Here is a 27,576-nt window from a genome sequence, read left to right as displayed (position 1 = left end):
TATCAATATCGCCGATGTTAGTTATTTGATAATATCGCTATATAGAAAATGTTGGATTTTCGAGAAAAATAGGAAATATCTCAACTTTAAAAAACAGTAATTTTCGATAAGCCACGGCTTACGTTGGTTCTCACATGGAAGAATGTTGTCAATCTTTTACACACATGACTGTGTATGTGACAATATTCACTTCTGTACTATGTGGGTACGTTTGCGCGGTCTCTCCTGTCAGCACGAGTGAGGATGCGCACGCATTACTCTCTGGTCTGGAATATACTCCTGCATGACGGGGAGTATACGCTCACTGATCCGCGCGGCATACTTCTGCCGTTGGTGCGCTTCACTGGACTGCTCGAATGCACCTGAGAGTGTCACCATGGACCTAGCCTAAATACAACCGCACAGAACGTTGGCATTACTGGACACAGTGCACGTACATGCAGCTAACTTGTATGTAGTCAACTTTACCTCTTGAGGAAAGACTAGCGTAGGGGTTACAGCAACTGATGCATTTGACACCCCTGTAGAGTGCACGTGCGTGTGTGTTGTATGATTCCGTTGCGTCATGAAATGTATGTGTACAGTACGTATACTCTACATGTATGTTTACCATATCGTGCGTTTACACGGTCGGGTTTTTGACAGCTGTAAGTCAGGTACACGTGGCTTGTAATGAGGTAAACTTGCAGGATAACATACAGTTACTATGTTTGACTCTCTTTATTTTTTCTTACGTAAGCTAATGGTGCTGTAACTTTTCGGATATGCACGTAAACTTTTTCAATTGCATGCACTCGTGGTGCACATAAAATATTTTTTCTAATTCGAAGACCGGTTGCAGTTGGTATTCTCTATTGACATTAGTCTACAAATTCCACCCTTATTTGCATAATCATAAATATGCATTGCCACTGTAGAGAAACATAATTCATTGATAATATTTAATATAAAAATAATTGATTGGACATTTCAGATCTTATATGTACAAAATTTTAAAAAGATAGTGCAGAACCACTAACGATGACATCTGTTACACTATCTGGGACATTTTGGTACAAAAAAATGAAGTTCACTTATTGTAGTTGTGACAATAAAGGTGTACTGTAGGATATAGGGTCCAAAACTGCTCTCATGTTTATTGATAGACAGCATGAGATCTGTAAGTTAAGGTGCAAATTAAAATGAATAAATATTGATATATCAATAATATCGATTAAAAAACATATATATCGATATTGTCCAAGAAACAATATCGACAGTGCCTACCTCTATCCTATAAAAGATGCAATAAGACTAGAAATTTGATAGCTTCTTTTTACGGCTTGATGAAACAGTCATTTAATAAAGGATAGGCAGTAGTAGGGGGAAATGGAGAGTTCTGGCCCACACCCCCTTTTCCACCGTTTTCAGCAAAAATTCCTGGGTAGTACATCGACTCAAAAAATTGGGGGAATCCCCTAAAAATCTGGAATTCCAGATTTTAACAATTTTCCCTGGGTACCTCATCAACCCCAAAATCAGGCTCTAAAAATACCGGGTAAATATACACCTTCTGAGCCAAAACTCCCTTTCACCCACTCGCGCCGGGGATTTCCACTTCACTGACCTTGAACTTTTGACCCTGGCGCACTTTTCCTGTAAACAACTCGTGACCAGCACCGATCGCACCAGCAATCACTCACAAACAAAAAAGGGACTTCCCCTTGCTACAAGTCGAGACTTGCCCGGCCTGAACTCGTGACCTCTACTTAAAGCGTGGCTCTGTTCAAAGCAAAACACGCTATGTTTACAACCGCCTTAAATAAATGACCTATATATAAAAATAGCAATATATAAAAAAAACATGTCAAGTCGATAGAAAAAATGATAAAATTTTTAGAGACCTACATGTAAATAGAGACATGAGCAACCCACAACACCGACCTCTACTAACGACCTTTAATTGATTTAAGAAGGCGTTTTTAGAAGATTTTGTTAAGCGGTATAACATTCCATTACCGGCACCAAAAACAACCAAGACCTGTAGATCTCGTACAAAACCCGAGCTTATTGAAGGCATACGGGCGGATCAAAAACAATTTAGGTATCTCCCGCGTCAGTCATATCGGCAGCTGTTGAAAACGGTTCAAAAATATAATATTCCTTTTGCAAACAAAGACAGATACGTCAAACAGGACTTTATTGAAGCGATTAAAGCTTACACTCAGCCCAAGGAAATTGCGGAAGTCGACGAATTTGGGCCAGGTCAGAGGCGATCGCTCGTAAATTTTCTTGCTCGCTTCGCTCACTTGCTCGGTGGTTTTACTGGTCAACAGCTCGGCTTCTTTATACCGGGAACCCACGTCTACCTCGGTCAAAGCGTACTTAAAGGTTTTTCTTTTAACGCGGTCCCAGGGTTAATACAAAACGTCCATTTGATGCGTGTAATTAGGTTCGACCGATTCTGATTGCAACATTGTAGGCCTGGGTACGTAATTCAGTTTTGGTAAATATATTTGCCAAATGGCCTGCTTTTTTAACCAGTTCCTGATAACTGATTTGTCAGCACTGGTCTTTTCGTGTAGATGATCGACCGCGCTTTCTCCTTGCCAGTAACCCTGTGGGCTGTAAAATAGTTTTTTTAAAGTTTGGTCCATTTTAATATAAAGTTACGCAAATCAATAAGCTAAGAAACCGACCAAGGCCGTCCCGGATATAATCCAAACAAACTCGCGAACCTTTTGATCTTCGGAAGGCTGGTAAAAATCGGACAATTTAGGCTCTGGCGGTAACGGTGTAATATTATTACCAGTCAATTCTGAATAAGCTCGTAAAGCTTCATCCACGTTTACAAATGTCTGCTGACTTGCATGTTCTTGTCGCATTCTTTCGTTTAAAAAGTTTAGCATGTGTACGCAGTTTTATTCCCAGGATTCCTTTGCTTGCGCCAGTTGCTCCAACGCGAGGTCGTGACGCTTTCGTTCTTCGTCGACTTTACTTTTTGATAAACTGCTAAATAAAAAATTTGAGCCCGTGTTTACTATCGCTCCTCCCACCATCATTAAAGCACTAGCCATTTTTAAAATAAGGTTAAATTAAATTAAATGAATAGCGAAATTAAAGATCAAGTTAAAGATCAATTGTCGGAGATTCAGGCTGACTTAAGTAATATCGAGCAGATGCTGGGTGACATGCATACAGATATAGATCAAATCGGTGATATGGTTTTAGAGACCCAAAGTGAATAATACGAAGACCTGTTTTTTGTAGCGGGTTTAACGTTAATTGCGTTTTCTTTTCTTTTTAAAATATTTCAATAGTATAATAAAACTACTATATATTAAAAGTAAATATGTCGCAACAATACACCAAAAAGCTAAACCCGAGTCGCAGACTTAAAGTTCCTCGCGCGATCAAACGTGAAAGAAAAGAAATCAAAATTACACACAATCCGAGTACCATAGCTGCGGGTCACACGTTAAATGTAAAATTCCCGGCCCTAGGCACGGACGACGTCATTGTACCTGGCACCGCCAAACTGGCTTTTAAACTCGATCTAGACAGCGCCTCGGACGACAACAGAACCGTGTATAACAACGTGGTGAGAAACCTGGTTTCGGAAATAAACGTGAGTCTACAGGGAAACAAAATCGTAGGTTACCAAGATGCAGACGTATTTCACAATTTTAAGGACAATTGGCTACCCCTGTCGCAGACTGAAAACATGGCGTACTTTGGTTTGGAAAAGGAAAACGTGGCCAAGATACGACTCGGTGCTGGCGACAAAAACGAAGCCGCAAACAACGGTAAAGATAAAGCAATTGCCGACGCTTTTAAAAACAGATACGGGATTCCTTTAGACATGCCGATATTGACAGATCATTCTCCATTCCACCCGTCGTGGTTTAAAGAGCCTCTGACGTATCAACTGACTTTTAACGCTCACGGCAAAGTGGTCAACTCGTCAGATACCGCCGCAGAATACTTCATTTCGGACCTGACCTTGGAATACGAAGTCATCACCAATCGAGATCTGGCCCAAATCCTGAGAAACAAAAAAACGATGTATTACCTATTCGACCGAGTGCATTCCTGGAAGAAGCAAGCCATCAATAAGTCGGACACGCTATAGAACATTAGCATCGATCAGACGATCAAGAGCTTGAAAGGAATTTTGATCCTGTTTAGAGACCCGGCCATTAAAAACCCGCAAGAATTTTATAATCCGCATATCACAAAAACGATTGTGACAGTCGAAGGGAAACCTAACCAATTGTACTCGCAGGGTCTGTTTGAATATCAACATTGGAATGAAATTACAAAGTACTTTGGCAATTCGGATAGAGAATCAGCTCGAGCAGTGGCCAAGGACCTAAACTTAACCGGAGATATAGCTGAATATTTAAGAGATAAGTACGGTCTCTGGCTCGATTTCAGAAGTTCCGACGATAACAGCGCTCACGGGTCGGGTAGACCACTCGGCGGCGGTGGAGATATATCGATTCAGATGGAAAGAGCGAGGGAAACCGCGGGGCCTCTGATGATGTACGTGTTTTTGGTGATGGACGCGCAATTGACGGTGGAAGAAGGAAACTTCAAGAGTTTGGTTCATTAAAATTAAATGAACGAGATGTATAACCATATGTATAAGAATCCGCATTGTGCCTTGATCGTGGGTAAGACGGGGTCGGGTAAAACTCAGTGGATTTTAAATCTATTGGAAACCGAATTTAAATTCGCGTTTGAAGCTATCGTGATTATCTGTCCGACGCTTTTTAAGAATGAAACGTATTTAGAACGGCTGTGGATATACGCCGACGAAAACGTTTACCTGTGTGATTTAGATCGGGAAAAGTTGGAATTAAACAAGGCAATCAAACTTTATCAAAAAATGTTCGATGGAATAAATACGTTGTTTATCGTCGACGACTCCGCAGCCGATCAATTTATTAAGTATCGCAAAAAATCTAAGTCAAATAGCCTCTGCGCTTTGAGTAAGATGGCGTTTAGCGGACAACACTATAACCATTCATGTTGGTTACTTACCCAAAAGTACAATTTCGTTTTAAAAGATTTTAAAGAGAATACGGCCTGGACTGCAATTTTTCATTGCAAAGATCGTAATGTGTTTGACCAGTGTCTGGATGAGAATGACGTAGTACTGGACGAAAAACGAGAGGAGATCAAAAAACACCTACACGATTTTCGATGTAGTAAATTGGTGTTAAACACAGAACCACCGGTTAATTATTTCGTTCAGTAAAAATGAGAAAAAAAATTTTAATTACTACTAATAAAAGTAATATAATGGGCAAAAATAATTTTAAAAACTGTGCCAAATGTCGATGGCTCCTGGACAGGACAAATTTTCAAACTCAGAAAATTGGTAAAATTAACGCGACCTGTTACGACTGTTTAGTTAAAGTAAAACGTAGTCAAGAACGAAATAATTGCCCGCACAGGAGACAGAAATCGCGGTGTGTTAATTGTGGTGGAAACGGCATTTGTATTCACAAAAAACGGAGAGAACATTGCAAAATATGTTCTGACCTAATTGAAGTAAAGATTAAAAATTGGATTTACAGCGCTCGCCAATCAGATAAAAAATATAATAGATTTGATCCCGATCATTTTATTGACACAGACTTCTGCCGTGGTTTGATCAAAGATTATCTGTGCTGTTTTTACCCAGATTGCGAGGTTAAGATGCAGTTTATCGAATGTAGAGATGACCTCTGTACCATTGAGCGGTTAGATAACAAAACTGGCCACATTAAATCAAATTGCATTCTCTGTTGTCTGAGTTGTAACAACGCTAAAAAGTCTGATGGACCAATTGTCACGTTGTTTAAAGACTTAAAAACTAGTTATTAAGTACCTATTAACTACTTACCCTTTGTTATAGCTGGGCTGATGTAGCCTGGCTGTAACTTATTTTTATTTTGTTATAATTAAATAAGTAACTATGTTTGAGCTAGTTCAACTACTTGTTCAGTTAGTTATAGCAATGAATTTTACCTACTACAAGATTGAGTACCTACGACTTAAATACACCTACAACAAATTTAAAAGTATTATATTAAAATGGACGACATTAAATCTATTCTCGCCAATTCAAAATGTGATTCCCAACCCAACGTTAAAAACAGTCTCTGTTCGATAGCTGCGTCAGGTGAAAGTAAGAAGTACCTAGGTAAAGAATATTCGATCAAAGAATTTGAAACTTTATCACCCAAAGACCAAAAAAATTATTCAATTTGTACGAAGTTAAATTTGGCAAAGAGATCGTAAAAACTGTAGGTCACACAATTTTGAGCCTCTACCCTCGCTTGCTCGGTATAGCTACTCCGATCGATCTACTCGAGTTTAACGTCAACTTAAAATCCAAAGAAGCGCTGACTAAAGACCTAAACGACGACCCGATTATCAGTCAGACCATGGGTCACTTACACTCCATACAGCCGCGTTAATTACCACTAAACATCTGGAATTCAACAAAAGTTATGTTATATTAAAAGAGGATGTCAACTAACGAACAAGCGAATGAAACGACCAACCCGACTCCAGCAAACAGCCCGGTAAAGACGAGCGAAGCGAGACCTCAGACGGTAACTAAAAGTAAAAATCCGAAGCGTGTAGAACAAAGTAAGAAATTAGCCGAGCATAACAGAAAGATGAAGCAACAGCTCGCCAAGATGAAATTAGCGAACGAGCGAAGCGAGTCGAGCAGCCAGAACTTCAGCTCAGAAAATAAAATTTATCAAACAGCTATCGAGAACAGAAACTTAATATTGGGTGGATTGGCGATTGGTGCACTTGCGGTCTATTTAATTTGGAAAAACAAGTTGACGAAACTAACCGTTCAACCAAAAAGCGAACAGAGTGAGTATTCTGAGCAAAATTCCGAGCCAAGAAAATTAAATTGAAGAACAGATTTTGGACATGGAATAAATTAGGAATAAATTTAAGATTCCTTATTATTAAATATGAGTAACACTAAATCAATCGACGTAAACGGAATCGCCAATACTGTTTACCACGGTGCAGTCGTTTCGGCAATCTCAATGGGTTATGCCATGCTATCGAGCAAGCTTTTTAAAATTAAACCGCCGGACCTAAATAAATTATCTGTCGAAGACGCGTTGAAATTGACTGCTCTGTCTAGCGGTGCATTGGCTACCCAGGGTTGGTTGGTAGCACAAGGTATATTGCCCGCAAGCCTGCCCACCACTTAAAAAACGTATATTATAAAAGAAATGGCAGAAGGAGGATTTGATCCCGAGGAAATACCTCTCCTAGAAGATCAAGATCAAGAAATAAGCGAGCAAGATTTTGTCGACAGTAACTTATCTTCAGATCAACAAGAAACGTCTTTTATAGAAGGTGCAACGACGGATGAAATTTTAGAAGAGGGTCAAACGATGTTTATCGGTAATCCCAGAGTAAACGATTTCTACAATTTTTACAAAGATAAAGGTCGATCAGAATACCAAAGCCCGCTTTCAAAAATTTTGAATATATCACAAAAAGCAAAACAACTCTAATAAACTCAAAAGAAGGTCTATACTACAAAAATGTAATAGGAGCCAGTAAAATATTACTTACAGACAAACGTAACCCGAGAAAATTTGTATCGCTAAATACCATAGCAAAGCACGCTAAAAAAGCTGGATTTAAAAGCGGTTCAAAATTTATTCACAAAGAACTCGCTTTGGGGATTACCAGAAAAAGACTAAACAAGCACAATCAAAATTAAACGCCATTTGAACCGAAAATATTCCGATGGAAGAGCTTCCCCAAATATCAGACCAAGTTAGTGACATCGTAGAAGAGCTCACCCAAGATACAAACGTTCAAACAGAAGGATTAAACTATAGAGAGCTCTTAGAATTAGACAAACAATTGCGAATGATTAGAGGAGAGATACGATTAAATGAAGCTAAAATTACAGAAATTCAAGAAGAAATAAGTAGTCTCGAGACTTCTGAAGATTCAGGTCGTTTACGTGACTTGCAAGATCAACTCGAAGGACTACAAGCTCAAAGAGACATATTAAACGGTCAACTCAAAAGCCAAATATCGCGAGTTAAAGATTTAATTAATTACGCTTTACAGTTGGATGACACCCTGGGTGATAAAATTGGAACGATATTTCGGGAACAAGGCGTCATGATCGTAAGCATTTTAACGGCTTTTGGATTGGCCGTGAGTACAATCGTAAGTAGCATCGTAGCTAGCGTCAGAGCAGTTGGAGCGAGCACACCTGAACCTGCACCAACACCAGCTCCCACGCCAGTTCCTCCTTCCAAAGGTGGAATTACCGATTGGATCAAACGTCAACTGTGGAACCTGGCAAACGTGTTGAAGAAACTTGGGTTGAAAGCTTTAGGCACTTTGCCCGGAATCATCGGTAGCGTTTTGAGTTGGATTTTATACGCGGCGAGTAAAGCCGTCAGGTGGGTGGCGGATCAAGTGTGGACCTTATTTGTAGACGTGGGTGTTTTGATTTTGATGTACTTGCAGAAGAATGGGTAAAAAGAAAAAAAAAATTAAACCTCATCTTAAATTTAAGATGAAGTTTAATTTTTTTACGCCTTAAATCAAACCGTTTAAGTTAAAATTTTATATAACGTAAAACCGATGACACCCACGGCAACGGCTCCGACGGTTAAGGACAGTTTTTCTTCGTTGTGTATGTCGAGCGGTTTGGTTGGGGGAGTTGGGGTGATGCTCGGTTTGCTCGCTTTGTTTTGGTCGGAATACTCGCTTCGCTCGTTTCGTTCGCTTTTTGGTTCTTCTGCAAAATCATCTTTGACTTGACACCTCAAATTCAAACTCTGTACGTATCCAGTCTTCATACCCGCAGTCGCGATTTGTAAATTATTGTTATAACCCTCAAAAGTGCCGATGCGTAAGTCCATGTCCGAGGGCGCCAGGTACAAACCCGGGGCGACTACGAAATTTAAAGGCGTTTTTGCGTATTGTAGTGAATCTTGGAATTGGTCGATCGACTGTTCGAGATTTGGGTCCGACTTAATTAAAGATTCCACGATCGTAATAAATTGCCGTTGCGCGTCTAATCCGGTGCCGGTGGCCAAAACGCTGGTCTTGGTCTGTGCCTGTGCCCCGTGTAACGCGTAGACATAAGCTTGAATTGATTCGTTTACCTTGGTGATTCCCACGTCCGTCAACCGAGACTTTTTAGGAACAAAATCCCACCAGGCCAAAGTGACCGCGTCCGACTGTGAAATCCAGGTGACCTTTAGGCGGTTTAGCCCAGCCAAAGCCCATGTAAGTAGATCCCGCGTATTTACCGTTGGTCACGTGTAAGTCGTGCACGTCGTAGTTTTTACCTGGAACAGGTACGTAACCGTCGTCGTAATGATAAGCGGTGCCTAATCCGTTCGACAAAGTGTCTCTTGTTTGTTTATACGATTTATTCGGGTCTATTCCGTATAAAAGGCACGTGTCGGTAAACTTCCGATGGTCATAATTATTGTGTAACGCGTCAAATACGTCGTCGCTCGGAATGGGCATCACGCAGTCATAAAATATTTTTCGTACGGTGTAATACGTGAAAGTTAAATAAAGCCGAGACGTACGGATTGGGGTCAGACAGCAGATCAAAACCCACACCGCAGGCCGTCATCGCGCAATAGACCGCGAAATTAAATTGATTTTGGTAAAACGATATCGACTCGGTAGACCAGCGATTGACGGCTTCGTCCGTGGTTACTTTCGGTAATTTATACGCGTGCGTTAAATTTGGAAACTCGGCTGTAAAGGAATTTTCTTCGTTGACTACAATGTTTAGACTACTTAAATTGCCTCCCATTTATTTTAAAAGACTTTTAAAAAGGAGGGGCTGTCGGTTGGGTGAAAATGGTCGGGTTGATCGTTGTGCTCGCTTCTCGATAAGCGGGTGGAGATTCTGGTTTCTCTTCGTATTTAACCGACTTTGTAAAACTTATTCGCCAAGTTTTTTCATAAGATCTTTTTTAAAACGGCCGCCCGTTCATTGGCTAGCGCTTCTGCTCTTTCGTTGACTTGACGTTCGAATTTTTCTTTAGAAGTTTCTTTAGTTTCTTCCAATTTTGTAGACGTAAGCGATCTGACCTTTTCTTTCATCTCGTTCAACTTTTTCAGCTCGGATAAAATAAGGACAAATTCTTCCTGGGATATGTCACCGTCTTCAATCGCGTGAGATACATATTCCTCGATGGCGTTTAATTTAGCATCCGCCAACATTCTAATTTGGTCGTGTTTTTTAGTTTTGTGGGTGAGTCTACGAGAAGCGTACTTTAGAATCGCGTAAGCGCAAAACGCACCGATAGCGATGCCTTCCATCACAAGTCCGACGGGTCCAGTAACGACTCCCAAAATGGCGGGAATGCCAACGGCTGCCGAGGTCGCGCCCAGGGCTTCCACGCCGTACTCCACGTATCCGAGTGCGGTTAAAAGTCGTTTGATCTTTTTGTAACTATTTTCCCTCGCGTTGCGTTCTCTTTGGATTTGGGATTTAATTTCTTCGATCTTTCTGAGTCTGTATATTTTGGTTTCCGCTTGTTAAGCCGAGTTTAAAGTCAAATCCGGCTGTTTACTTAAATCCGGGTATACGTTAGTAGTCATCTTTTATTATATATTACTTTTATAATTACGCGTTTTAAAAAATGTCCAACTCGATTAAAATTTTGCCGATGTTATTCAAGAGCTCGCCTCTATCGTTTTTAACAGAAAAAGTCAATTCACTGATGTTCCTGTCGATTAACTTTTTAGGCATTTCACAGTGATTGTAGGTGCGAGGCTCGGTAGCTATCACGTAGAGCAAGTCTAAAGACTGCCCGTTGTAAAAATTGTCAAATGTATTTAATTGTTTGCAATGAATAAACGCGAGTTTCAATGGGTTTAAATCGTACTTGCCTTCGTAAATAACGTTGGGTAAAAGTTTTATTTTGGGTAAGTTCAGTAGCTTGGACACTTCTTTATTTAGTCACAACTTGAGATTGGGGTCCGTAATGGCCAAAGTCACCCGTTTAGATTCTGAGTGAACCTTAAAAGAAACGCCCCGTATCGAGTTTAACAAAAAGTGAAACCAGTCCATGCTATAAAAACCGGGGGATACCATGATGCTTCCTCTTTGGCCCTGGGGTAATGGTTCAGATGAGCTTCGCGAATGAAGTCTGTCGTATATAGGTTCAGTTAGCCCCGTCAAAAACAGTCTTTTAGTCAATTCTCTTCTGGGTCTCGTGGGTGTTACGGGGTAGTTGGTAGTAGGTCGAGTCGGGGGATTCCCTTTGCGAATTTCTTCTAAAGCTTGTCTTTGCCCCTCGAGCAGTGAAGCTGATTGGACTTTTTTATCGTAGATATCATAAGCTAAACTAGCTCGCGTTTCTGATGGTTGTCTTTGGTTTAACTGATCTTCTAAAGTTGCGATTTCTTGGTTTAGCTGCTTAATTTCATCAGCGATGATTCTGAATTCTTCTGCTAAATTGCCTCTTTTATTTGCTTGGATCAATCTGTTTTTAGCTGTTTGTACTAATTCTGAATTGGGAGATACGTCCGTTCTTTCCTCTGAGGGTATTCCGGGCGGTTGTTCACCAAGTACCCCGCGGGCCTACCGTCCCAGTTTGTATCCCACTCAATTTCAGTCGCGTTTGTTACGTTAAAATATCCAGCTTCAAATTGAATATTCTTTACTCGGACGACCTTGTCACCTTTGGTGTTTTTAATGACATGTCTCAATTAAAACGTCTGCTCGCTCTCGGTTAAGTAAAACGTGTGAGTCTCCATTTTATTATATACATTTTGAAAAATCTTGTTTGGCGAGGTTTAATTTGTCGAGGGCGTTTTCCCAGTGCTTATCCGAAACTTGAAATAGATCTTTCACTTGAGATTCGGTTTCCTCAGTTGTCTCTTGATAACATACCGCGATTAAAGCCTTCAACGGTTTACCTCTAGAGATCTTACCGTTTAAAACTTGGTTTAACTTATATTCTATTTCACCCGCTTCGCCCTTTTTAAAACAAATGTTATATTTTTGTAGGGTTTTTCTCGATTTTGGTGGCGGCGGTTTCCTCCAAACGTGATGCTTGTAGTATCGATCTCCCATGTCTATGGGGGTGTACGAGGAAACCCACCCAAAAATTAGACCGCAATTTTTACACGTGTATCTTTCATGTTTCAAGTATTTGGTGGTTACAAGCGGGTATCGGTTTACTTTGTTTTTGAGATCCTGCTATGTGTACTTCCTTTAGATTCAGCAAGTGACAAAGCTCCGCATCAGTCATCTTTTATTAATAGTTCATTTATTTAAGGTAAAAAATTAACCTGGGATTTCTACTTTAATTAAATGTTCGACGTCAGCGTCGTATTCAATAATTAATCCAATTTTGTATAAATCCGCGTCGAGTTTAGTCGCTGAATCGGGCAGTGGCTTGTTCTCTCGCACGTGCCTCAGCTTTTTATGCTTGCCGTCTACGAGCACCATGTGATCCATTCCTTCCAACTCGACACAATTTATGCAGCAGGTGCAGTACGTACAACCAAAACATTCTGTGCAATTACCACACTCGTAACAGTCCTCGCAACTGTCCAAGGCATTTGAATTTCTGCAGTCGTATGAATTAAAACAAGCCACGCGATTTATACATCTACCGCAATCGACGCAGGTGGAGCAGTCCTTACATCTGACGCAGTCTTGGCATTCGTGACAATTGTGGCATTCTTTACGATCGCTACATTTGCGTAAACTTTTGGAATTTAAACAACGAAAGCAATCGTACGAATCTATCAAGTCGATCGAATTTCTCGTGTCTTTGCAATAATAACAATTTACGTTTGTAGTTTTATCTACCCTTTATTTTTATGTAGTGTTAATTTTTTTTTTCGTTTTTTATAATGGGCCAGCAAGGGGAAGTCCCTTTTTTGTTTGTGAGTGATTGCTGGTGCGATCGGTGCTGGTCACGAGTTGTTTACACAAAAAGTGTGCCGGGGTCAAAAGGTTAGTAGTGGGTGAAGTGGAAATCCCCGGTGCGAGTGGGTGAAAGGGAGTTTTGGCTCAGAAGGTGTATATTTACCCGGTATTTTTAGAGCCAGATTTTGGGGTCGATGAGGTACCCAGGGAAAATTGTTAAAATCGGGAATTCCAGATTTTTAGGGGATTCCCCCAATTTTTTGAGTCGACGTACTACCCAGGAGTTTTTGCTGAAAACGGTGGAAAAGGGAGTGTGGGCCAGAACTCTCCATTTCCCCCTACTACTTAGGCAGGATAAGAAAATTCCTCGGGCCATATACTTGCACAAATTTTAATCATTCTATTTTAAATTTTCTTCATTCTATTTTAAAAAGAGAAGCCAAGGTGTTTAAAATCTGATTCAATTTTGAATAAAAAATTTCTTATCAGAACAACCACCCATATGTAAGAAATCTTTTTAAATCCATTCATGCTTTAATTTTAGTAGTAGTTCTTTCCTCGCCCTTCCACCTCCATGGTTTGGCTTCAATTCTCGGCTTGGTCCACATGTGGATTGGGTTTTCAGTCCCTACCTGATTCTCTGAGCTTTACCCAGAATATTCCTCTAGAATTTTCCTCCCACCTCTAAAACTGTTACTGCTTCTCATTGTCTCCTCTCCAGAGGTTTCTTCAGGCTTGCCAGCTAGTCTAGTGTCTGGGGTGTTTTTTGAGGAATTCTTAGTGTCATTACTAGAAATAAATAATCATTGTTTCAAGATGGTCATTCATACGGGAATGGAGTGATTTCTAATTTATTGAAAAATATATTGTGTTTTTTGTTGTTTTCAGGTAACAACACAGCCTTTTGAGTTCAAGCCATCTCCACTCACCCACAGAGTTCATTACTCTGTTGACATGAACAGTTTGAGTAATGAAAGCCAAGGAGATGATTGTGAGGCAGATCCACCTCCCCACCCCTCTGTTAAGAATTCAAAGGTAACTTTATTCCGTGATTTGCCTTGCACAGACTCGGCTATAGGCAGTCAAATTGAAAAGAGCTTAAAGGATCCAAAGAGTGAAATCACTTGCTCACGTGACAACTCTAAACTGATAGCTAGTCAGTCCAAGAGAGGTGAACCAAGAAGTTGGAATTACACCGAAGACAAGTCGGCAGATGTAGGAAAAAATGGGAATTTAGTACCCAGCTCAAAACAGTTGGGTATTTTTGAAACCAGTGAGTCTCAACTACATGTAAACAAGCACACTATCAGCAATGGTACATATTACCCTGGCTCAAATGATATACCACGAAAGCGTCGTCCAATCTCGTTTGTAACGGCACTACAGATGAGCGAAGAGTTAGATGTGAAAAAACGGCAGCAGCTTGGACCTGTGTGCTATGATGGCCTTGAAAGAAAAGTTGGAACCCAAGGTAATTCCATTGATGCTAAACATCTTTCTGAAACAAATTCAGATCTACATTGCAAAGAACTGTCTTCTTGCACCAAATACGAAATATCAGTGTGACAATTTAAGAGAATTAGCAGTGTCCATTTGAACTTTTTCATACAGGTTATTTGTGTTACCGTGATGACATAAGCAACTGGATGAATTTTTTAAATGCAATATTAAATTGTAATGTGTTTAGAGTATGATTTAGGATGAATTTCTCCCTTACTTTTTTGTATTCTAACAAATTGGTAATTTCAGGGAAAGTGAAATGTTGCGTTTTAAAATCTTGTATTAGTTGTATTTCATGTTGTAAAATCTAAGAGTTTTGAGGCACCCACAGGCACTGTATGTAAACCCAACATCTAGAGTGTCAAATCTGAAGTAGACGATAGGTGGCAGATGAGATGAAATTTCGTATTTGTAATTTTTCTTTGTGTGGAGCAATAAAATTAGCAGACACATGATACAGCATGAAACTTGCTTGTCTTAGTAAAATGTGTGAGGGACAAGTTATCCTCATAAAGGGAAAAAGATCCTGAATGGTTAGCAGGAAAGTGTGAAGAAAAAATCCAAATTCATACATGCGCATTTTATTAAAGACTCAGTTTATTCCCTTAACTGCAAGTAAAGGTTAATACTCTCCACAAAGTCACTTGCAAGTTTTGGAACTTATTTACTGTTGCACATGGATTTTTCTATTGCACACCTGTAATTGTATGTTTTAGCACAGCTATTGTGTCGGTCCGATCATTTGAGATTCAAAATAAACCGTAATAAAATTCGCCCATTTTATCCAGCAGGATTCCTTATTAATGGTGTAACATATTGCTCTGTTTACAGAGAATGGTATTATCTTGGTTACTTCTTACTTGGCTATTAAATTATTTTTAGACAAAAATACAAATGCAAGAAAAGGCCGTGAGAAAAAAAGTTCCCTGCTTTGAACCAAGTGGATGCAGTAAAATACAGTAGTGCAAATTCCTTCCCTTTCAGTTACATGCTGAACAAAAAAAATGATCTAAAAATCTTGTGTTTTCACTTGGATCCATTACTGTTGTATTTGTGTGTGTTGGTTTGCATTGAAAAGAGTATTTTGTGATGTAATTAAATTGAGAGAACAGAAAAGTAACTTGTACTTTAAAGTGCATTTTTACTACTTTAAACAGTTTATATACAGGTATATGTGTCAGCCTGACATGACTTTGACATAATTATGTAAAATGTAAGCATGACATGTGATACATGTGTGAACACCTGAACTTATTAACAGAAGCGTAAAATAAGGAATTAACGTTGTTATCATCCTACATAGTTTGGTTAATAAAATACATAAGGTTTCCTTTATTTTATATTCTTTGAGGTATATAGTTGTTTATTTCCGTGAGTATTAAGTGGGAAAAGTAATGGAGTGCGTGCATGGGTCCAAATTTGGGACTTGAGTTCGGATTTGGGACAATTTTTTTCTCGACTTGTGACTCAGCCAAGTATCAAAGCCTTTTGGGTTCAGACGGTGTGGTTCAGATTGGGGTCATTCTATAAATCCGTGGTCCAATAGTGTGGCATTGTTACGTCTCTGTTACACCTGACCTGTGTAATTTGACATGGAATTATAACCAAGGTTGATTTCAAACTATTTCTATTTGTTTGGCAGGTTCATTTGCATTAATTCCTCACTTCTGGTTATTAGAGGATGTGTTCTGAACTTACACAGTCATATGTATTTGTGAAAGGGACACGAACAAACAAAAAATTGACCCCTAACGAACCATGTACTCGTTAACAATATGTGTGTGGTGTGGTATGTTACGTGAGCTTGTGTGTTTGCAAGCAGTTTCCCGTGCTTCGAGAAGAACTTCATATATCATCTATATTCATATATCAACTGTGTCTGAGTTTGGCTTGGTTCCCTCCAGACACAGTCAGTTGGGTACGTACACAAACAAAATTGCCATCGGGGGTTATTGGAGTATAGGGTCCGTGTGATGAATTTTTCACAGACGCATTTTTCAGGCAACTTGAGTAGTAGGGAAGTGCCGATTGCAGCGAAACCGTCGTTTACCTACCCGACCCGTTTTTCAAATTTCCAAATCCAAATCAGCAAAACTGAAAAAAAAACCTATACCTGCCCAAGCCTTTTTCAAAAATTTAAAAAGTCGTTACGAAATCGAGCAAGCGAAATTGGACGTACAGAGTCAAAGCATCACACTTGCCTTGTGAGAAAAACAAAAGACGGGAATGAAGTGTGTAAACCGAAGGAAAAATGTATTCCCAGTGATTTGCTCACCGATTAATATCGGAAAATATTAAATTTCGTTAAAGGGAAACAGAGATATAAAACAAAGATACCCAAACCAACAAACCAATGTCAATTGTTACTTTTGCAAAGGCACGGTTCAATCTGTTAATGTGGTAGATGAGGTCGACTGTATTCATTGTTTAAAATCCGATGGTTTATTTGAATGCATCGACTTCATCGAATGTCACGACTGCGACAAATGTAACGATTGTAGGAAATGTACCCAGTGTTCGACGTGCGGCGAGTGTATAAATTGCGTTTATTGTCAGGACTCTTACGACTGTGAAGATTCTAATGTCTTAGCTGTGAAGCTTGTTTTAATTGCAGCAATTGCATAGAATGTTTCGGCTTTGTCGATTGTGTTTTCTGCGTTATCAAGATGTATTTTTTGCGTTGGGGAGATGTTAATTATATATAACGGGTTTGCCCTTACCCAACGTATATTTATAAGCACTGTACGCTCAGTGTTTGTCCGAGAGCTTGCGGAAAAAAAACTCACAAGCTTACTCGGGTGGGACTCGAACCCACGACCTCCTGCTTACTAGTGCAGATGTCTTAACCACTCGACCACCGAGCTTGAATACATCTTGATAATAGTTCGCGGTACCCGCTGCTTCATTTGACTCGGACCGGCCAGCCGACCCCGGCAAGCTCGGTGGTCGAGTGGTTAAGACATCTGCACTAGTAAGCAGGAGGTCGTGGGTTCGAGTCCCACCCGAGTAAGCTTGTGAGGTTTTTTTCGCAAGCTCTCGGACAAGCACTGAGCGTACAGTGCTTATAAATATACGTTGGGTAAGGGCAAACCCGTTATATATAATTTTCTGCGTTAATTGCATTAAAATAGATGGAATGGATCACGTGGTGCTTATCGATGGCCGGCACGAAAGAACTAGGCACAAACGATAAGACGATTTACCGCCTAATACTGATTCTAAGATGGATGCTAATTTATATGATCTAGGCTTAATAATTGAATATGACGTTGACATAGAAGATTTGAATTGATTAGATACAGTCAACATAAAAATTTAATAGACGCGGCCAATTAACCAATTTAACGTAACTTTGAAAAACGAAAACAAATCCAACTAAAATACAAAATCAGAAACATGTCAACCCAAATTTACATTGTAACCGACGACCACGAGCGTCTCAATGCTAGCAATAACGATCTCAATATTGTATACGGTCCTTTTGATGCCAGCAGACTGATTATTTCAAACCCCGTGATAAGAGAAGGTACTTATGTATCCCAATCTCCCATTTATTATAAATCACGACGGCCAAGAAAAACGTCTGCTGATTATGATGACTGACACGACTTGTTACGGCATAAGTCCCCTGTATAAACAACTATAATGTTATCAACTACAAAAGCCCATGATGTGTATACTCGATGATATAAATTTGGCAGCTTACGAGTTTATTGAAACGCAAGCTGAAATGCAAGCTGCTGTAAAGTCCAAAGTACCGTTGATTACCATTAATGCTTATAAAGCCAGTCGCGATTTAGACCTCTTAGACAAATCGGGAAAAGTTGCATACGAATAATAACAACAAAGGTGATGGAATTTTAATCGAGCTAGACATTTTTAAATGGTATATAATAAAAAAGAGATGACAACGAACGTGGAGCCGAATATGTGGGTATCCAAAGTTAAACGGATCTATATAAGCAGAAATGGCAGCCGAAGCAACTAAAATTTACCACCTTCAAAAGATCGAAGACATCCGCTGGCAAATCATACAAGAGCGTGACGCACGTGAGACTTCTTACAAAGAGATCAAACGGCTATTAACCGCGCTAGTTTGCGTGGAATAAGGGTGCCACATCGGCAGCTATAGGAATCCTCGCGCTGTTGGTATTTATCACCGCACCTGTCAGGCTAGTGATGGATGGAGCATACGCGTTGTTAAAATAAGCCAGTCGCAGGTTGACGGCAAAAACTAAAAAGCACGATAAAATAAAGAATTCTTTTAGCTTGGCGGCGGCAAGCTATCTTATTTTATTACCATCGACAAGTACGCCTCCCATGCGATCAGAGACGGCGACGTCTCTCAAGAAGAGTTCGTTTTGATTTTGTCCGAACTAGGCAAAAGAAAAAAAAATCAACGAAAAGAAAAGATTCGTGCAAACACAGCGACCGAGTTGCAAGAAAATAAAACGACGTGCAAGAAGAATTTGACCGCCAAGTGCAAGCCAAAATGGAAACGTTGCCAACGGAAGGGCAGCATTTTTTTAAAAATGCCTTATGAGCAAAAAATTGGCGACTAACTTTAACCAAGTCTGTCAAGTACCAGGAATCTCCACCTGCTTACCAACATATTATGGAAACCGTAAAAAAACACCGCGCCTGCTTTTAAAAACCAGTTTATTGTAAACAGATTGGAGCCAACTTTAGTCACTTATCAATAGTGGTCAATAAAGTCTATTACTTTTCTGCCGTGTTTCCCAATTTAACCGCGACGTATAAATTACCAAAAGTGAACACGGACGAAGCCGTTGAACGTTGGGTTACTAACCCCATGTCGTTTTATCAAAATCAGTTTAATTTTGCGGTCTATTGCACAACAACAGATTATGATGTGGGTTTCGATTTACTGTTTAACCAGAATCCAGTCGTGTCTGCGCTGTTTAATTTTCACGTGCACTATACGGTAAGTAAAATCTGTTACGACTGCATCCAACTTTAAATTCAAGCGTTGTTCCTCCGCCATCGGAGACAGAACAAGTGCCAGAGCCAGAACCTATATTACTACCCACTCCTATCCAGGCAAGCGTCTCAAGAGAGAAAAAAATTGACGTTCACAACGAAGAGAAATTATCTTTAACCGTAGGGACGATAGCCGTCGCCGGAACTTACAATATTAACCTTGACCTGAACCAAAAATAAAAAGCATTAAAAATTCCCTTTCTCAATTTTCCTGAAAGGAAATTACTTTTTGCCCAAAATTAATCCGTTAAAAGTATCATCTTACATCTTTTTCCACAAAAATCAAAATCAAAACATCTACGCCTACAAACAACGTCCAAACGTGTTCGGCATTCCAACCGAATGTCTTGCTCGCCACGTTTAATATCCAAGAAAGAACGTTACCAATTATAAACTAGGCATGCTACACGCGCTTTCAGGCCCAGTTTCTTCAATACGTTTGCTAAAATTTTGTAATTATCGTTTGATCCAATCGGTTACGCCGCCTTTCGACATTGGCGCTGTTGTAGGTTCAGGCCCCGGTTCAGGGGTAATATTGGGCGTACCAGCTGCTCTCACAGCGGCCACCACACCTGAAACTATCGTACTAACGGCTAAACTAAACGCTGTTGAATGCTGACGATCGTCACCCCTTGTTCTCCCGTAAAGTTAAATCACTGTCCATCACCGCTTTAATCGTTTCTTTAATTGGTTAATCTGCGTGCGAATGTGGTCGGTGTTTCTGTTTATATGAAATATTCTATTTTTTTATTGGAGTGAATATGAAACACGAACTTCCGTGTTTAAAATCAACTTCGAAAATTTCACGTTGCATAAATGTTGCATAAAATCTGTTTTTCATGAGGTTTTACATTATCTTCTTCAAAGCTAAACTCGATCTTTGCAGTAAAACATCGAGATCCACGCCGCGTCCTTTCTGTAATATTTGAGAACCCAGTTAAATTTCTGAGTTAATATAGCCAGCACGAATGCAAGTAATGCCGGCCATTGAAAGACATTTTGCATAATGTGCAATGTTAATGTTACGACCTTTCGATTCCTTTTGATATTTTGATAAACTGGTCAGCTGCGCAATCGTCCACGATGAACAACGTGTTTACACCGTCAGATGCTTTTTGGTAAAGTTGCAACGCTTCATTGAGGTCCACTGTGGGCAAGGTCTCGATTGGTTGCGACTTCGTACTCTAGCGGTGAGGCCGAAATGCTGTACTCAGCGGCCGTGTCGGTCGACTTGACCACTTTATCGTGATTATTTAAAATCAAGAGATACGCCAAAGGATCTTTAAAACCCGAGGGGTAAAAAGGCCCGTGATCGGTTAATAGCGGTAAGTCCAACCGAATCGCATATCTGTTCTTATACGCATCGGCAATTTTTTTTTAGCCTGTGGTATCGGCAAGGAAATCGTCTTTAAAAATGTGAAATACGTCTGCATCGCGGTAACTGACAATTTTATTGCCCTGTAAACTGGCGCTGAGTTCTGAAAATAGGTTATGTGCGACGTGACTTCGAGCATGTAGCCGGTTGGCCCTTTAGCTGCCAGTGGCAAAATGTAATCGATTGTAAAAGTTTCCAATTTTTTACCCATTTAAATCTGCCAACGGGTAACGGTTGGTTCATTTGCCCAGCCGTAAAGATTATTTTTTTTCTAAATCTATTATGTGACTCGACGGTTCGCTTGGCTGATAATTGGGCAAATATTTTTTATTTGTTTTGGCGTAGCATTTGTTTCCTACGTTTGAGATGCCACCACGTTTGACTGTTTAAAAAAAACAAATGCTTGTCAATAGTCCCGTAGTAGCTCGGTATAATAATTGGCCTGGTCTAAACCGTAATTTTTGCAGCTCACTTTGTGGAAATTTTCAAACACACAGGTTAATAACAACGCATCCACTTTAAACGTATAAGTTGTGGAAATCGCCCAGATTTTTGCATTTGAACTTTTGAAACGTTTCTTGAGCACGGTGATTATTCTTCAGAAATGTTTGCCTACTTCAATGAGCTATTGAACGCGTACAGTAAACAAGTTTCTTTAAACCGTTCGAATAAATCCATGTACCCCTCCGGGTAAACGCCCTTTTGTAATAGCAATTCGGTATTTTGAGGAAACTGCTTTCGAAGTAATTTTAAGGCTTGGGTGGACAGGCTTTGACCAGTGTGTCTAACGAACCGGTCAAGAAATTACATTAATCTAGAAATTTTAATTGACCTACTTTGTATTTTTGGGAATGCAACGCAGTTTTTCCGACGCACTTGCTGATAGCCGTTGAATAATTAAATGCCTGTCATAATTTTCCAAATTATGTAGAAAGACGGGAATTTCTGTTTCATATGGCATAATCTGTAATTGCAAATTACACAAATGATGCGCTGGACTGCGATATTTACTAGTAACGTGACAGTGATCGCAAACTTCGCGAAATTTATTAATTGGCTTTTGGCATACCATGCAAATGTATTCTGTATATCTACCGTCTCGGTTGTTTTGTTGAATTTTAAGTTGTCGGTTTCAGTTTTCGAGTTCGGTCAGTTTTAAATAATGGCATTGATCGAAGTGGGAGGGCCCAGTTTGTTGTTCACAATCCAACAGGTGTTATTTTCTCGATGCTTTAGAAAATTCCAAGTTCCATTTGATAATTTTTGGCTTTTCAAATATTTTGTTTATTGTATGTTTGTCTAGCAGTAGACTCCTAACAAACTATTTCGCTGCATTTTGCCCACAGTAAGTTTAGCGCTTTATGCAACCGCCGTTGGTGCGCATAACCCGAAGCGATCATGCCGATGCGTTTTAACCGTATTGCCGTGTACAGGTGGCATTGGTTCTAACACAGACTCAAAACTGGCTTTAATGACAAACGGCTCTAATTAAATAATAAGCATTATCTTTCAGGTGGAATTTTAATATGTTGTCGTTTGCTGGCGGTAGCATTACTTTTTAGTAACGGGCACGTCTAATCCTATGCAATATTCGAGGTGTTTGCCTAATTTTTCAGCTTTGTGAAAACTAGATTGACATTTGCGACATTCATAAATGGCGTGGCCGTGTGTGCTAACCGGACTCGAAATGAGTCGCGATTCATATTTAATCCAACAGTAATGTTGTATGTGCCCGTCTCCGGGCATACAAGGTGATACTTCGGGGGATTGCTGGAGTTAAATTTCCTTGCTTAGTTGAGAAAAACAACTTTTCGTCGTTGTAGTGGGGCTTAGCTGCCTCGCTGGCTCTGGACTCCTCAGGCAGGAGCGTACCCCTAGCCAACTTCGTTTTTGCTTGTCACTATAACACTCAAGTTACCCAGATTTAATTCCAGATAACGCCAACAGGCAAAAGGCTTTTTCAAGGTTCGCTCAGTTTCAAACTCTTAGCCTTGAGATATGATTTCAAACAGGCCTGAAAGTCCACCAATAGAATTTCGAAACTTGGAAGATCGACGACGAAGGCGTCAGTTAAAGTAATATTTTACATCACTCACAGGTACAGTCCACAAGAGACAAAGTTTTAACCTGCGATTGGTGGTTGGATAGCTTAGCCCAAGACCAGCTTTTAAAGATTGAGGCCCATTGAGGCTTTGTAATTTTTACGCGGTTGTTTTGTAAAAGTTAGTAAACTTTGTTAGTAAATGTTTAGTAAGATACTTCATGCTACCTGAGTTACGTCTTAGAAATGGACTGTCCCAGGCAAGGGTTTCTTCGCCATCCTCATCCTGACAGCAACACTGTTCCTATACTAGATACATGCTTTATCCGGCGTGTCTTTCTCGAACGAACGCATTGTATTTACAATCTACAGCGATGCGTTACGGAGTAGGCCGCTTATTATTATATGTATATAATAATAAGCGGCCTACTCCGGAATTGTCAGATGGAGTTTGGTTCACAGTTCTGGAAGTAGCAAAGAAGTAATAAAAAAACTTGTTTGTCAAAATAGAAGTACTTTTGGAGGAAGGATGTGAACCATGCTTTTCTGGTCAAACAAAACAAAGCAAATTTATCACTAATTTCCAAAATTGTGTCCTTAATATAAATGTTTCCGAACTAGAGGCGATCTTGGAGGTCCTGCGATATTTCGTAGCGCAAACATCAAGCACTAGGAAAGCACGGAGTTTCTAAAAAAAAAATGCTTACTGACGTGGCACCACTGAATATTGCAAATGTCCTTAAGACATAACAAGTAAGTCCTAAATTCAACGGACAATTACCATCGTCTGCGCTGGTGCTAACCTCATGTTCGGGTGTTGGCCACGGACGACTGGAAAATAAGTTAAGAGGGTAACCCAGGTTACACTTTACCATTTTTTTCGAAGGTTCTTTGAGCAGGAACGACGCTGAGTACTAGCCACAACAACCACGACAACTACGACTTACCACGACCATGAGACCATACATACTTCTATCACAGCCTGCTTGTCCTTAGTCTGGACCCAGCACGCCTCATCTTACTCGCTTGCTATTTGCGGCAATCTATACTTTCGGCAGAAACTGCTGCCTCAACCGAAAAGAACCAACAAATGTCTTACGAGAAAAAAAAAATGTGACAGCTTACTTCGCCATTTCAATTCCTCGTGTGACCTGGACCCAAAGGCACCACTTTTTTTTCCTGCATCTCTTCAACTTTGGTTTCTTTGTGGCTTTAATCTGCAACTTATTTCGGCGATCACGTCCATACATAATGGCTTAAGCAGTGTCCCATTGGTCTGTGACTAATGCAGCGTGAAACCTTTCTTAAAGGGAATATAACCGAACGATCAACCACTGGAACCTGAGTTATTTACAGGTACTCATGAGACTGCCATTGGAGCCAAAGTCACTGATACATATTTAGTATGAAACGTGGCTTGATGGATGAATGTAAAGGCCCATTTTACCCCTTAGCTGAAACAAGTTTAGGCCCCACCAAGGAAATGCCGTTATCAACTCATTGTTTCAATCAGAAGAATACTTAAACATGTTTGCAAACATCTTGATGGTGCTTGATGAAATTGCATTAGTTATGCCAGTGTCATCTGCAGGTTGTGAGGGGGCTTTTTTCACGCTAAGGAGAGTAAAAACTGACTTGAGACCGTGCTAGATAACCTGATGATGGTTGCATTTGAATGTCCCGACATCAACACATAGGATCTAAAGCCAGCTGTTAAGCTTTGATGGGAAGGAAAACAAAGGAACAGAGCACAATTGGCCACAAATCTCACTTCATGCAAGTAAATTTACTATACTACTAGCCCGATGGATGAGTAGTTAACAAAATTAATGTTGAGGCCTTTTTGCAGGCAATGTGTTCTCCATGGGACTCGATAGTTTATTACGTGTCCGTACTCTGTTCCGTTCTATTAGTTTCGCAGTCTACATATTTAAATCGTCCTCTGAAATGGCTGAACAAAAAAAGTCAAAAAGCTAAAAAAAAAGGGTTTCCTGAACTTGAGGAAATTCTGGACCTTATTAACATGATAGCGCATGTGTAATGAGATTCAACTCAAAGGACCCTCGTGCATGACGATCGAAAGCTCTGTTTTCACACGGATAATCGAGGTAATCATTACAAAGAATTTGCATCGATGTGAAGTTTTGGAGGAGGTCTCGATCACCACGGCGATCGCTTGGGCCCTGTGCTATAACCGTATAAATTTTTGAAAGAGGTCGGCCTTTACACGAAACGATATTCCTGCGGTTGTAATATCGATGCGATTTCATCGCATAGGACCTCTGTTCTTGTGTGAAAAGGCATTTGCAGTGAATGCGATTTAACTTAACTCACAGTACAGTCACGCAGTACAGTCAACTGTCGGTATTACGAGCTCAGGTAAGACGAGCATATTTGCCAGGGAAAAATTGCGTAATAAGAGCTCAGATATGAGATTTCGGAATTTTTTGTGCACTGGCTGGTGCTATTCTATTGTTATTCTTATATTTAAGCACAAGCTTTTTTGAAGACAACTTGTCAATTAGCCAGTCCATTCAATTTTGAAAGGCACTTCCGTACTTCATGCGTGTACAGTGAACCAGCGCTGTGGTATTCCCTCACCGAATCGAGCCATTTTTGTCCGGTGCTGCAAGAGATGGGCTTTTGCGGTCCCTGTACCCAACCTAGAAATTCTGTGTGGCGGCTCTCGTACCGCCTGAACACAAGCGAGTGCTGCCAAAGTGCTACAGTAACATGCAATATTTGCCCTCTACTGTCCACACCCATTTTTACGTGCAAAAAGCGCAGCTGTGGTGTTGGTTTCCAACTAAAATGATAACATACTTATGTTTTGTGTGTACATGTGGATCTCATTACGGCATGCAGGGCCGGGGACGTGTTGCTCAAAATTGACATGACTTCCACTTCCTATTTTTTACATTTTAAAATTTCATTAAATTGTATCTCACTTTCATAAAAAAACTTTTATTCAAAATCCAATTCATGTAACCAAATGTACGTGCCTTTAAACAAAAAGTTAGGCACACATATACGCTTTATATACAGTCGATTGGCAATACATACGTCGAGCAGGACAGCAGCTTTCACCGAAGGTCGAGGTCTGGATAATACAAGCTAATATAGCAAGTCCCAGACGAGAGTCGACTGTAGCAGACTCAAAATATATTCAAAACTTAATGAAGTCGGGTAAAGTGTCCTTTGCAGTGAAGGACAAAGATAAGGCTAATGTTTCTCATCTATATACACAAGAGAACCAGAGGGGCATTGGGACTTATCTGAAACAACCTAAGCAATCTGTTGGCTATTATCTTTAAAACCTCTTTGCAAACAAGAACCTTGCCAAAGGACTGGGAGCAGGCTAATGTTACAGCTATTCATCAAACAGGTAGTCACAGAATGGCAGGGAACTTTAGACTAACTTGGGCGACTATTCGACAAGTTGAAGTATCATGGCATAAGTGGTCCCATTGTGAGGCATTCCTGAGTAACAGAAAACAGGTGGTGGAGGTGAATGTATCATTCTTAGAGTGGCAAGACATAAAGTTTTGCTCAAGATTATTCATACCCTTTGGAAAATAACATACTTTTCTGAATTCCTTTGTAAAAGCTATTATATTATCGGTACTTCTACTATATAATTTGTCTATTTATTTCAATACACAAACCCAAATGTATGTTACCTAAACTTCATTTGTATAATATAAGATATGCCCCGGTTTATTTTTTGCTCCCGATCATGTTCAAGATTCTGATGAAATGCCATCTCCCCCCCAAGAAAATATTCTTATTATCAGTTACTTGTCACCATGGCCAAGAGGACGGAACTCAGCGTATCGTGCGAATGCCCTTAAAGGCTTCAAGGCAATTTCCAAGCGATATGAGGTCCCCGTTGCAACGTCTTTAGGGAAGAGGTTCACCACAGTGAAAAACCTCAATTAGGGTGGCAGGAAGTGCACAGTATCTCCTAGACTCGCCCAAATAAAATCTGGATCACAACCAAGGCCCTAATTAATACCCTTCACAAGGCAGAGACTTAAGGTGTCACGGGCAACCATCCAGCGAGTTTTGCACAAAGGAGGTCTCCACAGACGCAGGCTCAGGAAGACACCACTACTCAGGACCAACCAAGATCCTACCTTTTTGACCAATTTCATCCAACCAAATGACACAAGGGGCCATCGGCTGAAAGTTTGATGTGAGGAAATTTTCCTTTCTGCATCGATTCAATTGACACTTGGAATAGTGTAAAGTCTTCAAAGTGGGATTAGACATGATATGGCATCTCAACCATTCAAGTATGATGCCCCCCATTTGCATGCACACATGGAAGTTTAATAAATAGGATAACCTAAGTAGACCGTAGTAGAAAAAAAAAAACAGGAATCCTAACTGACTTCGACATTGTAACAAAAGCTCTGCAGATTTTGACACTCACTGAATATTGAATATTAGTGAAAAAGACTTCCTGAGAATGTTTTTCTTTTACCCATATGATCCTCCATGTCATTTTTTTTGGGTCTCCCTGTAATTAGATGCCGGGAACTGCATGACTCTGCTTGTTGCACAATTGTTTCCACAGCAGCGACTGTGCTGTGATGGAGAATTACCAAGAGCTTCGTGAAGTATAACCTCCTCTTATTGGATTAATTTGACCAATTTTTCCCTTTTCAGCAGTTTCGATAAAGAGAAAGAAAGTCACTTCTTTATGGATAAATAAAAGTGTGATAGAGTGAGTTCAGTGAGTACATTTAAAAGGGACTGATGATG

The 27,576-nt window shown here is 40.1% G+C and overlaps 1 protein-coding gene across 9 annotated transcripts in view; it reads left to right on the top strand.

Annotated features, from left to right (window-relative positions):
• LOC110989474 (palmitoyltransferase ZDHHC8B-like) overlaps positions 1 to 15,732 on the top strand; it is a 141,507-nt gene extending 125,775 nt beyond the window's left edge. For 5 of the 9 annotated variants that reach the window (XM_022253865.2, XM_022253867.2, XM_087141292.1 and 2 more), the window contains one exon: positions 13,781 to 15,732. In XM_022253865.2, coding sequence (XP_022109557.1) covers positions 13,781 to 14,458 — 678 coding nt within the window. In that variant the 3' untranslated portion in view covers positions 14,459 to 15,732. The remainder of the gene's footprint in view (positions 1 to 13,780) is intronic. The other 4 variants (XM_087141299.1, XM_087141298.1, XM_087141295.1 and 1 more) reach the window with 1 other exon arrangement.
• Positions 15,733 to 27,576: the final 11,844 nt, after the last annotated feature.

This window comes from Acanthaster planci, linkage group LG09, assembly GCF_054643075.1.
Source record: "Acanthaster planci isolate LZ-2023a linkage group LG09, COTS_SCS, whole genome shotgun sequence".
NCBI classification, from domain to species: Eukaryota; Metazoa; Echinodermata; class Asteroidea; order Valvatida; family Acanthasteridae; genus Acanthaster; species Acanthaster planci.
This window is presented reverse-complemented; position numbering and strand designations above follow the sequence as displayed.